The sequence below is a fragment of the Urocitellus parryii genome, chromosome 9 (assembly GCF_045843805.1).
Source record: "Urocitellus parryii isolate mUroPar1 chromosome 9, mUroPar1.hap1, whole genome shotgun sequence".
Lineage (NCBI taxonomy): Eukaryota > Metazoa > Chordata > Mammalia > Rodentia > Sciuridae > Urocitellus > Urocitellus parryii.
The window spans coordinates 16,273,709-16,287,399 of NC_135539.1; the positions used below are offsets into that span (position 1 = coordinate 16,273,709).

General features: G+C 45.0%; 1 protein-coding gene across 1 annotated transcript; it reads right to left on the reverse strand.

Annotated features, from left to right (window-relative positions):
• Positions 1 to 5,850: 5,850 nt before the first annotated feature.
• Positions 5,851 to 13,579, reverse strand: Ndufab1 (NADH:ubiquinone oxidoreductase subunit AB1). Its single transcript, XM_026392176.2, has 5 exons — positions 13,378 to 13,579; positions 9,574 to 9,696; positions 8,285 to 8,372; positions 6,979 to 7,078; positions 5,851 to 6,014 (listed from the first exon to the last, which is right to left on the reverse strand). Exons 1-4 carry the CDS (start codon positions 13,543 to 13,545, stop codon positions 6,987 to 6,989), a joined length of 471 nt encoding a protein of 156 aa, XP_026247961.2. The 5' UTR covers positions 13,546 to 13,579; the 3' UTR covers positions 5,851 to 6,014; positions 6,979 to 6,986.
• Between the last annotated feature and the right edge of the window lie 112 nt (positions 13,580 to 13,691).

Below are 13,691 nucleotides of genomic sequence, written 5' to 3' on the forward strand. Positions count from 1 at the left end.
TTCCAAAGCTCAGAATATAGCACTTTGAGAGGCCACCTAGCAGGGTGTTGACCTCTTGCTATGTGCCAAGTAAATGCCACTTGGAAAGAACCTCCTCTAGGGCTTCAGCCCTGGGGTGAAGATTGGGAATCAGAGGAGGTTCCTCTGGGTGCTCTAAACGCGCTCCGTCCAGTCCTGTGGTCTCAGCTCCTCCACTGATGGTCCAGGTGCTCCACTCATCATGATGTGCATGATATTGTCGCTCTTCTTCATGTCCCTCCTGTTACCCCACTTTTGTTATTAGCAGTATCTTGGGCTCGGAGAAGTAGAGGCTTAGCCACGTGAGCGTGGCTACAGTGAGGCTACATTTCAGAACTCCAGTTTGCCTGGTGCTACTGTAAGTCTGCCCTTACTCCCCTAACAACTGTTGAGAACTTAAAGCGGTTTGAATTTTCCTTTCTTAAAACTCTGAACCTTGGCATTTATGTATTGTTTTCATTAACTTTATTAATAAAGTAAATATTAAATTTGCTTAATGTGCTCATTGATTTGCTATTTTAAAAACTAAAATAGTCATACGTGCACTGGATACAGAGATGTCAGGGGATAGGTCCATCTCTCAGTTCCCAGCTTCTCAGCCCATCACCTTAGGCTTCAGCACCTGAGCGTCCATTCCCTCTTAAATCTCTTACTGGTGTGAGAGGGCAGGGTCCTTTTTTTTTTAAAAAAAAAAAAAAAGAGAGAGAATTTTAATATTTATTTATTTATTTATTTATTTATTTATTTATCGTCGGACACAACATCTTTGTTTGTGGTGCTGAGGATCGAACCTGGGCCGCACCCATGCGAGGCGAGCGCGCTACCACTTGAGCCACATCCCCAGCCCAGGGCAGGGTCCTTGACAGAAACCTGGCAGAGGAGGGAGGCACCCAGACTCCAAGCCTCATTCCCCAGCCTGAGCTTCTCCTTGAGCCCTTGTCATTAGGTCGCCTGCTCGGGTATTTCACAAGCATCCCAAATGTACCATGTCCCAAACTGAAATCACATCCCCCTTTAGATATGATTCTCTCCTCTGTTATGTTCGAATTTGGGACCCCCAAAAGACCACCAGAGAGCAAGATCAATGTAAGCAGCAAAGAGGTGTTTATTGAGAGCTAGCTCGGTCCTCCGCGTGCACACAGCAACTGGTGACGCTGAGAGGCCCCGAGCCCAGGGTTTGCAGCAGTTTTATACATTCTTTGGAGAAGGCAGGGACCTCACATACATCATAGCATCTCTTAGCAAATCATCACACACCGCGGGAAAATCAAATAACAACTCTAAAACCTGATTAGCACATTCACTGGCGGGAACAAGTTGGGTAGGGGTGATTGGTTAGTACAAAAGGGGTATTCACTTGAACTGATTGGTTTGAGCCAAGAGGGGTGTCCATGCTGAACTACATGGTTTCCCAACACGTTATCAACCACCATAAACTACTGGGAGGGTCATCTGGCATCCCAGGTATTTCCCTGTCTCATGCTGATTGGTGGCTGCTAGGGGGTTGCTATGGGTCCCCACCTAGCCTGACTGAGTCGGGGACACCTGGCACAGCAGATCTCTCCTGTTATTTGTAGATAAGCAACTTAGCAGGGTGGGAATGTGCCTAGGAGTGCTCTGTGGGTCTTTCCAAGGACAAAGGTGATGTCCCTTCCTTGGACAGGCTTTGTTCTGAGGTAGAGGCTGGTTTTTCACCTCATCCCTCTTTATTTATTTATTTGATATTGGGGATTGAACATAGGGGCGTGTTAACCACTGGGTTACATGTTACCTCCCCAGTCTTTTTTTTTTTTTTTTTTTTTTTGACAGAGTCTCAAACTTGGGATCCTCCTGCCCCTGCTTTCCAAGCTACTGGGGCTATAGGAGTGCACCACAGTAGCATGCCCTCCGCCCTCACCTGGTTTAGACAGCAACTCCCCAGTACTGAGTAGCTCAAGCCACAAACTTCGGAAATTACACTCAACTGATTCATTTCCTTCTTCATCTGGTCAACTTCTGCCATTTTATTCCCAGAATCCTCTAGTCCATCTCTTTACCCCCACCTCCAAATCATTTTTCTCATGGGCACTTTGAGTAACCACCAGGATCATCCCCTTCAGTCCACCCTTGGTATAGCCGCCAGCAGCTGATCTCAGGTACATCTGGATGTCTCCCCTGCTGGCCTCCCCTCCCCTTGTGGCACTCACTGCCAACAGGTTCCTCCAGCAGGTTTTCCTGTGTGGCCTAACCCTGGCCACTTCTTTAACCATAGGTAACCCACCCAACCTGGTCCCCGCTGGCACTGTGCCAGACTGAACAGGCCAGGCCCCGCCTGCTGGTTTTGCCCGCACTGCTGCTTCTGTCTTCATAGCCCTAGAAATTACCCTCAGCCTCCACTCCCCTTAAAACCTTCCCCACGTGCCACTTCCTCAGCTTCCAGTGGATTAATGCCAGATTTCACACTCTTCACTTTTATTTTTCATTTATTATACAATGTAGTATAATTTAGAAAACAGTGATTAACAATAGCCACATCTATATTATCTCTCTTGGTGACGATCATTATCATTTTGATGTTTTATAGAAATTGGATCATTGCTATTTTTGTTTAAAATATCAATCTTTCCATTTCCTATAAAATTGTTTCTGCTCATCCAATCCCATATTGGATCAAATTATAAGTCATCAGCATACTCCTTGTTACAGGTACATAAAATTTTCTCCGGTTTGAGAAATTTTAGACAGGTGAAAGCATAGTCCAGTGAGCTCACATGTACACATCAATTAGTCACCAATTCACAGTTTGCTTTTTTTTTTTCTTTTTCCTGAATCACTTGAAAGTCAGCTGCAAGCTGGGTATGGTAGCTCATGCCTGTAATCCCAGCAACTCAGGAGACTGAGGCAGGAGAATTCCAAGTTTGAGGCCAGTTTGAGCAACTCAGTGACACTGTTTCAAAAAATAAAAAGGGCTGGTGGGGGCTGGGATTGTGGCTCAGTGGTAGAGAGCTTGCCTAGCACATGTGAGGCACTGGGTTTGATCATCAGCACCACATAAAAATAAATTGTGTATTGTGTCCATCTATATTAAAAAAAAAAAAAAACTGGTGGTAGAGTACCCTGGGGTCAATCTGTAGTACTAAAACAATGACAAGGTCAGCTGCAGACTTCACTGTTTCACTCCTAGATATTAAATGTCTCCAAGAACAAAGTAGTTGTAACCACTGCATATAATCCTATTACACATAAAAAATTCAACATTGTTATCACTTAAGTACAGCCCAATTGTCCCAAAAATGTCTTTTGTGGGGTTTTTCCTCCCAATCCATTTCAGCAACACATTTCTCAATTTGTTCTCTCTTTGGTCTCCTTTAATTAGAAGTTATCCTGCCCTTTTCCATGACGATTATTAAATAATTATTTATTAAACATTTTTAAATGAAGTACATGTCTGATACTAGAGATTGAACCCAAGGCCTCATGCATGCTCTGAGATACATTCCCGTCTTGAGATAGGGTCTGATTTGCTGAGGATGACCTTCAACTTGCAATCCTCCTGCCTCAGCCTTCTGAGTAGCTGAGATTATAGGTGAGCACTGTAACTAGCTCTAATTTTTTGAGATTTGAGACAGAGCTTCCCCAAGTTGCCTAGGCTGGCCTCAAACTTGTTATCCTTCTTTCTGTCTTAGCCTCCTGAGTAGCTGGGACCACAGGCATGCACTACTGTGCCTGGCCCATAACATCTTTAAGAGTCCTAGCTCTATACTGTCCTACTTTCTGGATTTGTTTGCTTATGATCAGATTCAGGTTACACAGTTTTAGCAAGAATACCTTGAGTGAGTGATTTGTTCCCAGTGCATCACATCAGAAACAGCTTAGGAGACTGGCTGGTGGCATTATTGGAGATGCCGTCACATGGACTTTGTCTTCCTTACTAGACTGTGAGCTCCATGAGACGTACTATTTACCCTTGTGTACACAGGCCTGGCAGAGTGCCAAGCACATGGTAGGCACTTCACTGTCTGAGCACACTTGCTGTTTGGGGACACAGAATGAAGCAGCTGGCAGAACAGGGAAATGGCTGGAGGAGGGTTAGGACTAGGTCTTGAAAGGCCCACAAGCCACCCTTCTACAAAGGGAATGGCTCACAAGATGCACGATGTCCTCACATTTTAGGCCATTAAAAAGCATGCAGCTACAAGCCCATTTATCCCGTCTTCTAATTTGGCTAGTGTGCTGCCTCCCTACTGTGGTCCAGAAGCCTCCAGTGAGTTCTTACAGCGGAAAGGCCCTGCTGGGGTTTGAACACCCAGATCCCAAAAGGCATTACTCATGAATTATCTGTGCAGTGTGATCCAGTGAACATTTCCCCTCGATCTGGCTCCAGCTGGAGTGATGTGACTGGACCATTTTACTGCAGGTATCAGCAGTTACCTGGTGGCAGTACCACCTGACTTAGTGTTTGGCAAAAACAACCCTGACACGTTTTTTGCAGTACCACATTTGTAGTACGGACCATAGAAGAAATTTCATGCAGCCTCTTTGGTTCCCTGTTGGGTCCCCAGTGCCTAGTAAGCACTCAGGCTATTTGCAGAATGAATGCAGCTATAAAAATGTCTAAGGAGGCGCCTTTTGATCCAAGTTGGCAGTTTTCCAAGGTACCTTTTTTTTTTTTTTAAAGGAAGGTACATTTTGACTATGATTGCTTCCTATTATCAAAAAAAAAGGGAATTGGGCTGGGGTTGTGGCTCAGTGGTAGAGTGCTCACCTAGCATGCTTGAGGCACTGGGTTTGATCCTCAGCACCACATAAATATAAAATAGATTGTGTCCACCTAAAACGTAAAAATAAAATATATATATGAAATATGGGTACATATATATAATGAAGGGAATAGAGGACTGGGGATATGGCTCAGTTGGAAGAGTGCTTGCCTCACATGCACAAGGCTCTGGGTTCAATCCCCAGCACCAAATACACAAAAAGAAAAAAAAAGAAGGGAATAGGCCTGGAGTAGCTAGGGTGACACAGCAGGAAATGACCACACTGGGCACCCCAAATGGGAAGCAGGTGTGAGGGTGGACCCAGTTTCAGAGCTGACTGCTGTCCTACTACCTCATCCCTCAGCCAGATCATCTGTCAGCAGGTGTCTCAATTCAGTGCCTCTGCTCAGTGACATTACTTACTGCAGGCTGTTGGTTCTTGGCAGTTTCAGTAGCAGGAAACATGTCTGACACAACTCAAATCTCATCAAGACCCTGCAGTGTACACAGGGCACTCGGCTGACGTGTAACAAAGGGACACAATGCCACACTGACCTTCCAGGAAGAAAGAGCGCCTCCCACCCTCCAAAACTTATATTCTATTTATTTGAAAAGAGATCCTTAAGTAAGAGATGAAAAACGATTCCCACATGCCGATAGCAGCTAACATATGATCATCCATTAGCTAATGGAAGCGATAAACAATTCTGTGAAGCAAAAAAGTCCTTTCACCACTCATTCCTGGCACTGAGGAGGGGGAGGGAAACTTATTCCAAGTACACTGCTAGAAAAGCCATGTATTTTTTTTTTTTTTAAAAGAGAGAGTGGGTGAGGAGAGAGAGAGAGAGAATTTTTAATATTTTTTAGTTCTCGGCGGACACAACATCTTTGTTGGTATGTGGTGCTGAGGATCAAACCCGGGCTGCACGCATGCCAGGCGAGCGCACTACCGCTTGAGCCACATCCCCAGCCATGTATTTTTGATAGGCATGAATATCAATGACAAATCAGACAAAACTTTAAAAATATTAGGAAGTTTCAATCTATAAAGGCACTTTATAGACATCACTGAAAAACTGAAGATGAAGAAAAGTGTTGGTTTTATAGATTTATTTTCAAAGGGCAGTACACTTAGAGAATTTAAATACAAGTCCAGGAGAACTGCTCTGTCAAGGTCAGTGACGACGCCAGAATGGGTTCTCACTTCCACACACTCCCCAGGATCATCCGAGTCCTCTCTCGGTGAGGAAGAGGGGTCTGGCAATGACAAAGCAAGTTCAGTATTTGTCTCTGGTGTAGTCACCAACTCTTGAATGACATATTGAAGGTACTAACTCCAGTGTAACTAAATGTTATAGATTCTAATATGGTGTTTTAATTTACAATGTCTTTTGATGGCTCTGGAGCGCAAGTAACAACAACTTGCACTTTCGGGGAGACTGCTGCACTGGCCAGCAAGGAAGCAGCACACACTGCTTGCTCTGCCTTCACACCGGCCCAGTAGGGCCTTCGCTCCAGTTTACCTGTCAGGAAACCTGCGCAGCCAAGCAGCCCAGCAGCCCTGCCCAAGACCACCAGGCTGACAGCACATGGTACAGCTGCGAAAAATCTTGGGTTACTAACTCCAAAGTCCATCCTCTTACTCAGGAGGCCACCGGGCCATTTAGCCTCCTGGACAGTAGGGCAGGCAGGCCATGGGTGGGCAGTTGATGGAGACAGAGGTCTGTTTCTGGGTTACCTTGCTCAGGGTTTTGTGCAGGATTCTTTTTATGAGGATGGCCAACAATCAAGTGAATCCATCCAGGAATGACTGCTCTCAACCTCTTGAGGACAAAAGGTCATCACTAGCATGATGCTTTTTGAATGGCAGGTAAACGAAAGTAGCCTGCTAATTTATTTGTTTGTTTGTTTATTTATTTATTTGCGATACTGGGGATTGAACCCAGGGGTGCTCTATCACTAACCTACATCCTCATCCCTTTTCATCTCAAAGACAGGGTCTTGCTAAGTTGCGAAGGCTGGCTTTGAACTTGTGACCCTCCTTCCTTACCCTCCCAGGTCACTGGGACTATAGGCATGTGACACCACATCCAGCAGCAGCCTGCATTTTAAGTGAAAATCTCTGTCAAGCATTTCCATCTTTCATTTCTTCTTGAGTCTTGCTTTATTGAAGAACCAGACAAATTCTATGGGAGGACCACATTTCATAAGTCATTTTTACCTGATATTTTATTCATATACATCCTTCTTATCTGCAATGTAATCAACAATTTCTTGTGGACACATTAACTTTTCTGCATCTATATCAGGAATTTCAAACCCTAAAATGAAAAAAATTAAAACAATGTGTGAATGTAGAAAAAGCAAATCCTTTAGAACTGAAAGCACCTAAAACTACCAAAATTCTCCAGCAATTTTGAATCCCATTTAGGTTGTGAGTCCGTGAGGTTTTAGACTGTATGCCCACGTTGAGTCTAAAGGGGTTTTGTTGTGGTGGTTGTTTTAAGGACAGAATTAGATTAACAGAAAACTCCTCCTCTTCACATATACAACTCAATGGTTTTTAGTATATTCACAAGTCTGTACAGCTATCACTATTATCTAATTCCATAAGAATTAATCTCATCAATCTAATTTCCTCAGAACATTTTTATCACCCCTAAAATAAAACCCAGTGCCCTTCAGTCAGCAGTCACTTCCCATTATCCCTGCCCTAGCAACTGATCTACTGTCTCATGGATTTGCTGGTCACATTTCACACAGTGGAATCATGCAGTGTGTAGTCCTCTGTATCTGGCTTCCTCCACCTACATTGTCCTCAAGGTTAACTCATGAAGTATTATGTTCTTCACTCCTTTTTATGAATGTTTGGGTTTTGATAGTTACAATTTACAAAGTGCTCACTTTAGTCCAAATATTATGCAGAGTACTTTACACACAATCTCTAATTCTCACAGCAATCCCAATCTTGAGATGTCTACTATTGTCACCCTCATTTTATAGCCAAGGAAAAGGGCTTTGAGGGATGCAATGCTCAATCCAGACCCAGTACTCAGACACTAGCAAATTAGATCATACCTCGAGTCAACCCGTGAGGAATTTTAACCAAGGCCTGCTCTGCAGAATGGCACAGAAGTCCCTTTGCTTCCTGAATTTATTCAATTCAGGAAGCAAAGTTAGTAATTGCTAACTTACTCAGATATTAGCAAAGAGCTTTATAAAGGTCTCATTTGTACACAAACAGTCCCGAACAAAGACAATTTGGACAGTGCACGTAAGGCATTATGAAGACCAAGCCAGAGGGTGTACTGTGTCCTCAGCATACCTGTTACTTCTGCCTACCTAGCTGCTGGGTCATCAGCGTCTCTACAAGTGAAACTTTTGCCCTTCATCTTGGACCTGTCTTAGGAATCTAAGCCCCTCAGGCCTATTCTGGCCATTCAGCCCCCAGCTTCTAGCATTTCTTTCAGGTTAATCCACCTAAATGAAGAATCAGAATATGCAGATGCAAGACTAATGCATGTTACCAAACTCGTCTTCCATGGCCATGATAATCTCCACTTGGTCCAAACTGTCTAAGCCCAGGTCTTTCATAAAATGGGAATTTACCGAAAGCTGTAAGAAAGGAACCAAACAAAAAATTGAGTCTGTAAAAGCATTTGCTTCCAAGGTAACAGAGCAATACAATGGCATTTAATCATCATCATAGACTTTTTAAAAAATATAGGTGTCTTAATTAGCATTACGTATTTGATCTACAATGGCAGGTACACACTATGCTTAAAGGTACCTTATTTGACTTTGTTTTAAAGTGGTTAACAACATAAAGCAAATGAAGGCACTCACGTTACATTATCTTACTCTGTGTGTGTGTGTGTGTGTGGTACTGGGGACTGAACACAGGAGTACTCTACCCCTGAGCTACATCCCCAGGCCTTTTTAAGACAATGTCTCGCTAAGTTGGCAAGATTCACCTCAAACTGTGATCATCCCATCTCGGCCTCCCAAGTCACTGAGATTACAGGTTGTGCGCCATCACACTCCAGCTTTTTTTTTTTTTTTTTTTTTTTGGGCCACTCTTCTGAATAACATCTGAAGGAGTTTGGTTTTCTTGCTGCCTTACTGACAACTAAGACCCTGCACCTTAGATATAACATTCCCCTTAGGAATAGCACATGGCTTCAGGCCCAGTGGTGTGCACCCATAATCCCAGAGATTAAGGAAGCTGAGGCAGGAGGATTGCAAATTCAAGGCCAACTTCAATTTAGCAAAACCCTATCTCAAAAATAGAAAGAGCTGGAGATGTAGCTCAGTGGTAGAGAATCCCTGGGTTCAATCCCCAGAACCATATGCATACACAAAATAAAAAATAGCATACAGAGTGCCTAGAATGTGAAAGGCTAATGCCACCAAAAAAAAAAAAAAAAAAAAACAAAACAAGCTGTGCTCTCATACAAAAGATTTAGTTATTTAAAAAGGAATGTATACTACCACTTGTGGCTTTTTTTTGGTAGTGAGGGAATTGAATGACAGGGTTTCTCATATGTTAAATGTACCTTCTAGTTCTGATTTCAACCCCAAACCCATTTGTTTTTAAAAATGGGTGAGACAAACACATGGAATATATACTTACATAAGCTTTGAATATATCCGTAAAGACACAGAAGCTGGTGACACTGGCTGTCTCCCAATGTTAGGGGAGCTGGGTGGCTGGGGACCAGGGAGGCTGTTTACTGAATATCCTTTCAGGACCTTTGAATTTCACACCATGTGCTTAAATATGCTAAAGAGAGAAATTTAACCCACCATCAATTACCTTTTCTGGATCAATCTTGTCATAGAGTTTCAGGACATACAAAACACGGTCCTTGATTCCCTCTAACGTCAAAGGGGGTGCATCACTATACTGGCGGCACAATTGTGTAACTCTCCCTGGAACCTAGAGCAAAGGCAGGAAGGAAACATGGCCATGAACCCAAAATGCCTCTAAATAAATGCACAAGTAAGTCTACAGGTATCTTTCACAAGGCTTTTGGGACCATACAGAACCCACATCATCTGATTCTAATTGTGGCCATGGTACCAAGTCACAATACTAGAAGTCTCAGAAACCCTAGCAGTAAGCAGCATCAAAATGGGCCTGGGGAGGAGGTGGTTGGTGGGGGCTGGGGTTGTGGCTCAGCGGTAGAGCGCTTGTCTAGCACGTGCAAAGAGCTGGGTTTAAGCCTCAGCACCACATAAAAATAAATAAATAAAAGGTATTAAAAAAAAAAAAAAAAGGCTAGGGATGTGGCTCAATGCTTAAGTGCCCCTGGGTTCAATCTGTGGTACAAAAAAAATAAAATAAAAGGAAAAAAAAATGGGCATATTTCCCCTCAAAGCCAGGCCTAGCCTCTCTGCCTCCTGGGCTCAGTGCTCAGGTTCTAGACGTTCATCACTGTTCAGTGAGACTCACTACCACTAAAATCGTCTAGGGCCTGCAGACACAGCAGCCTGTTTCCCCATGGCCTCACCAACATCCCAGGGCCTCTACAAGGCACTGCAGCTTTAGTAGCCAGGTGTGAATCAAAATAACCCAAGACAGACCTGTCATGGTACACTCAAGACAGTCCCTGTGAACCTACTGAGAAACAGGAAAAAATTTAAGAAAAAAATGATATGAAGAGGAATTAATGCTGAAGAAAGGGGGAAAGAGAAGAGTGAGGCCACCAAGTGCCCAGGGCCCAGAAGTAAAGCAAGCAGCTGGTAGGTGCTGTCCGTACACAGCTACCCATGTGACCCACTGGGTGTCAGCATCAACCCAAGCATCACTAGGAAGTGCTTACAGAGGCCAGTTTGGTGCCATGGGATTAAATTAAATTTAGCTGTTTGGGGTTGGGGATATAGCTCAGTTGGTAGAGTGCTTGTCTTGCATGCACAAGGCCCTGGGTTCAATCCCCAGCACCACTAGTAATAATAACAACAACAACAATAATAATAAATTTAGCTGTTTGGACTCTGGAAAGTTACTTAGCCTTTGTGTTTCTCAGTTTCTTTACCTGTAAGATGGGGATAAACAACAGTACCATGCTCACAGGACTGCTGGGAGGCATCAGTGAGGTGAAAGAAAGGGCTCTGACCTCTGCCTGGCGTGTGCAACTCAGTAGGAACAACTTAGGGTTATCTAGAAGGATCTTGAGGACAACCTGCCACTGTGATGCCTTCGCTGTGGTGATGCCCCAAAATACTAGATACTGTTTTTTCCCTTTCAGTCTCTTTACTGATCTTTTTTTCTTTGGGGGACTGGGGATTGAACCCAGGAGCACTTTACCACTAGCTACATCCCCAGCCCATTTTCTTTTTCCAGACAGGGTCTCAGTAGGTTGCTGAGGATGGCCTTGAACTTGCATCCTCCTGCCTGGGACTCATGAGTGGCTGGGATTACAGGCATGCACCACTGTGGCCTGGATTCTTTATTGATTTCCTATCGTTAAATCAGGCTATGGTGCCGTCCTGAGTATTTGACACACAAGATCTCTTTGAGCTCTGACAGTAACCTTATGAGATACTTGGTACTATCACTCCCCATTACAGTTGAGGAAGCTGAGGCAGAGAATGGCTATAATCTTGCCTCAAGTCCAGCCACATAACTTCTTGGAGAGTCTTACTGTTCCTTGTTGCAAGATCTCAGCTTACAGAATGAGCAAACACCTCCCCAACAGCCAACACCTTCCCCAAGACCTACACTCAACAATTATATGCAACAGAAATTGCCTCTCCTTGACATCAGGGAAGGCACTATTTGCAGGAAGAGTGAGTCCTCTGGAGTAGTAACTCAAACTGATCAGTTTCCATCAGGATCCATCTTATTTTACTGGGGTCCTCCCCTGCCTGAGGGAAATGCAGAGGAAGCTAAGGAAATGACTATAAATCCCGCTCTACAACCTGTCCCCGAACAGCTTTGTCCAAGTAGCCCAGACATCTCAAACTCAGCTGTTGAAATAAACTTCATACATGTCTCAAAACTCTGGCTGCAGACCTCCAGCCATCTAGGAGTCTAGCCAGGAACCTGAGGGTCAACCTCCACTCTTCCCACTCTCACCATCACATTTATTAAGTCACCCAGCTTGGCAGAGTGGGAGGAAAGGCTCATTCCTTCAACAAACCTTGCTAATTATTCTCTCCCAGTGACCTCAGCATTCTCAATACCTAACTTAACTGTTTGTCCATATCTTTGAAAAAACTTAATCAAAACCACTTTGTAAATATAAATACAATGGTTCCTCTGCTGTGTATGTAAACCAAGAAGAGGCAGTACATTATCTTCAAGAGCCTTGCTTATTCAAAATATGGTCCAAGGGCTACCAGCTGCAGAATTCATGAGAATTCCATGGAAATGAAACCCCTCAGGCCCCTTCCCAGCCCCACTGGATCAGAATCTGTATTTTAATCCAGGTGACCTGTATGCCCAATGAAATTTGAGAATCAATGCTGTAAGACGAGGATAATCATGTCACATTTTGCCTTATGCTGAAATCAGTCTCAGGACCCAAACACTCAGCAACTATACTACTGAGCTTTTAGCCCCCAACTTTAAAATGACATTTACCTTTTGATATAGCCAAGAGGACACTGCCCAGTGAATTATTAATCCATTACACTGTCAGTGAATCTCAGCACTAGCTGCACAAAAGAATCTCTGATTCTAGATTCTGACTTGGCCTGGGCATCCATATTTTTTATTGTAATATGCAGTCCTGATTGAAACCACTATTAGAGGAAGCCCATCAGCTTGAAAAGGGGTTTCTCAACTTGACCTTGGGAGTCTTTAAAGCTGTAATTTTGTTTTTTTTTTTTTTTTTGGTGCTGGGCCTTGTGCATGTGAGGCAAGCACTGTACCACCAACTGAGCTATATCCCCAGCCCTAAAGCAGTAATTCTTAATCTTGGATGCACTTCAGAGTCATATGGGGAGCTTAAAAAACAAAACAGAACTGCCATGTCAGGGTCCCATTCCAGAGAACTAAATCATGAGGAGTGAGAGGAGGGTCAAGGGATTTCTTTTCTTTCTTTCTTTAGACTTCATCAGATAGGAAAGCTACTTTACCTGTTCGCTATCCTTACTTCCAGAAGGTCAAAAAACAGGTAAACAACGGTGCCAGTGGGGAAAATTAAGACAGAAATCCAGGAAAAAGAACTACTCTGCACCCTATCATTACTCTCCCTCTAGAAAGTGATGGCGGTATTTATCATGGTGACCACAACTAACAGCGACCAGTGTTTTGATGGCTGACCAAACAGGTGCCCTGCCTGCATTATCTCAACTAACCCTCGCTGCCACTCCACCACCCCGCCGTTCAGTCCGGGGCTCGGCGAGGCGAGGAGACCAGTTCCGCGGGGGCAGCCGGCGCGGGAACCCCGGGTGCGGGGGAGTCTGTGCTCGGCTCTGAAAGCAGTCACCAAGTCGCCGGCCTCCCGCAGGGGCCCACCAAACACGGGTCGGCGGCGGGGCTGGGGAGCCCACCAAGGCCCCCCGGGTCACCTGCTTGCAGCTGGCACGGTCCGGATGCCCGCTACCCCCTGACCTCCAGCGACCGGATCCCTGACCCCTGCCAAACCCCGGCAAAGTCACCGCGAGTCACCTGCGTGAGCACTAAGGCTAGCTGTGTAGTCCCGGGCCACGTCCGGTTCCCCGCGGAACACAAAGCGGTGCTGAGCGGCCGGGCCAGGGCGGGTACGGGGACACGAGGCAGCGGCGCGAAGGCCGCAGGCAGGCGGCGGACACAGGAGGAAAGGACACGAGCCGCCATGGCTACGCCGACCCAGGATGCACTGCGCCGCAGCCTCAGGCCCAGATTTTGTCCCCGCTACGCACAGAGCGGCGCTATCTGGCGCCGCCGGCGGTAGCGGCCCCTAGCGGCCCCTGGCGGCACTGCGCCCTCGAAGCCGCGCAGCC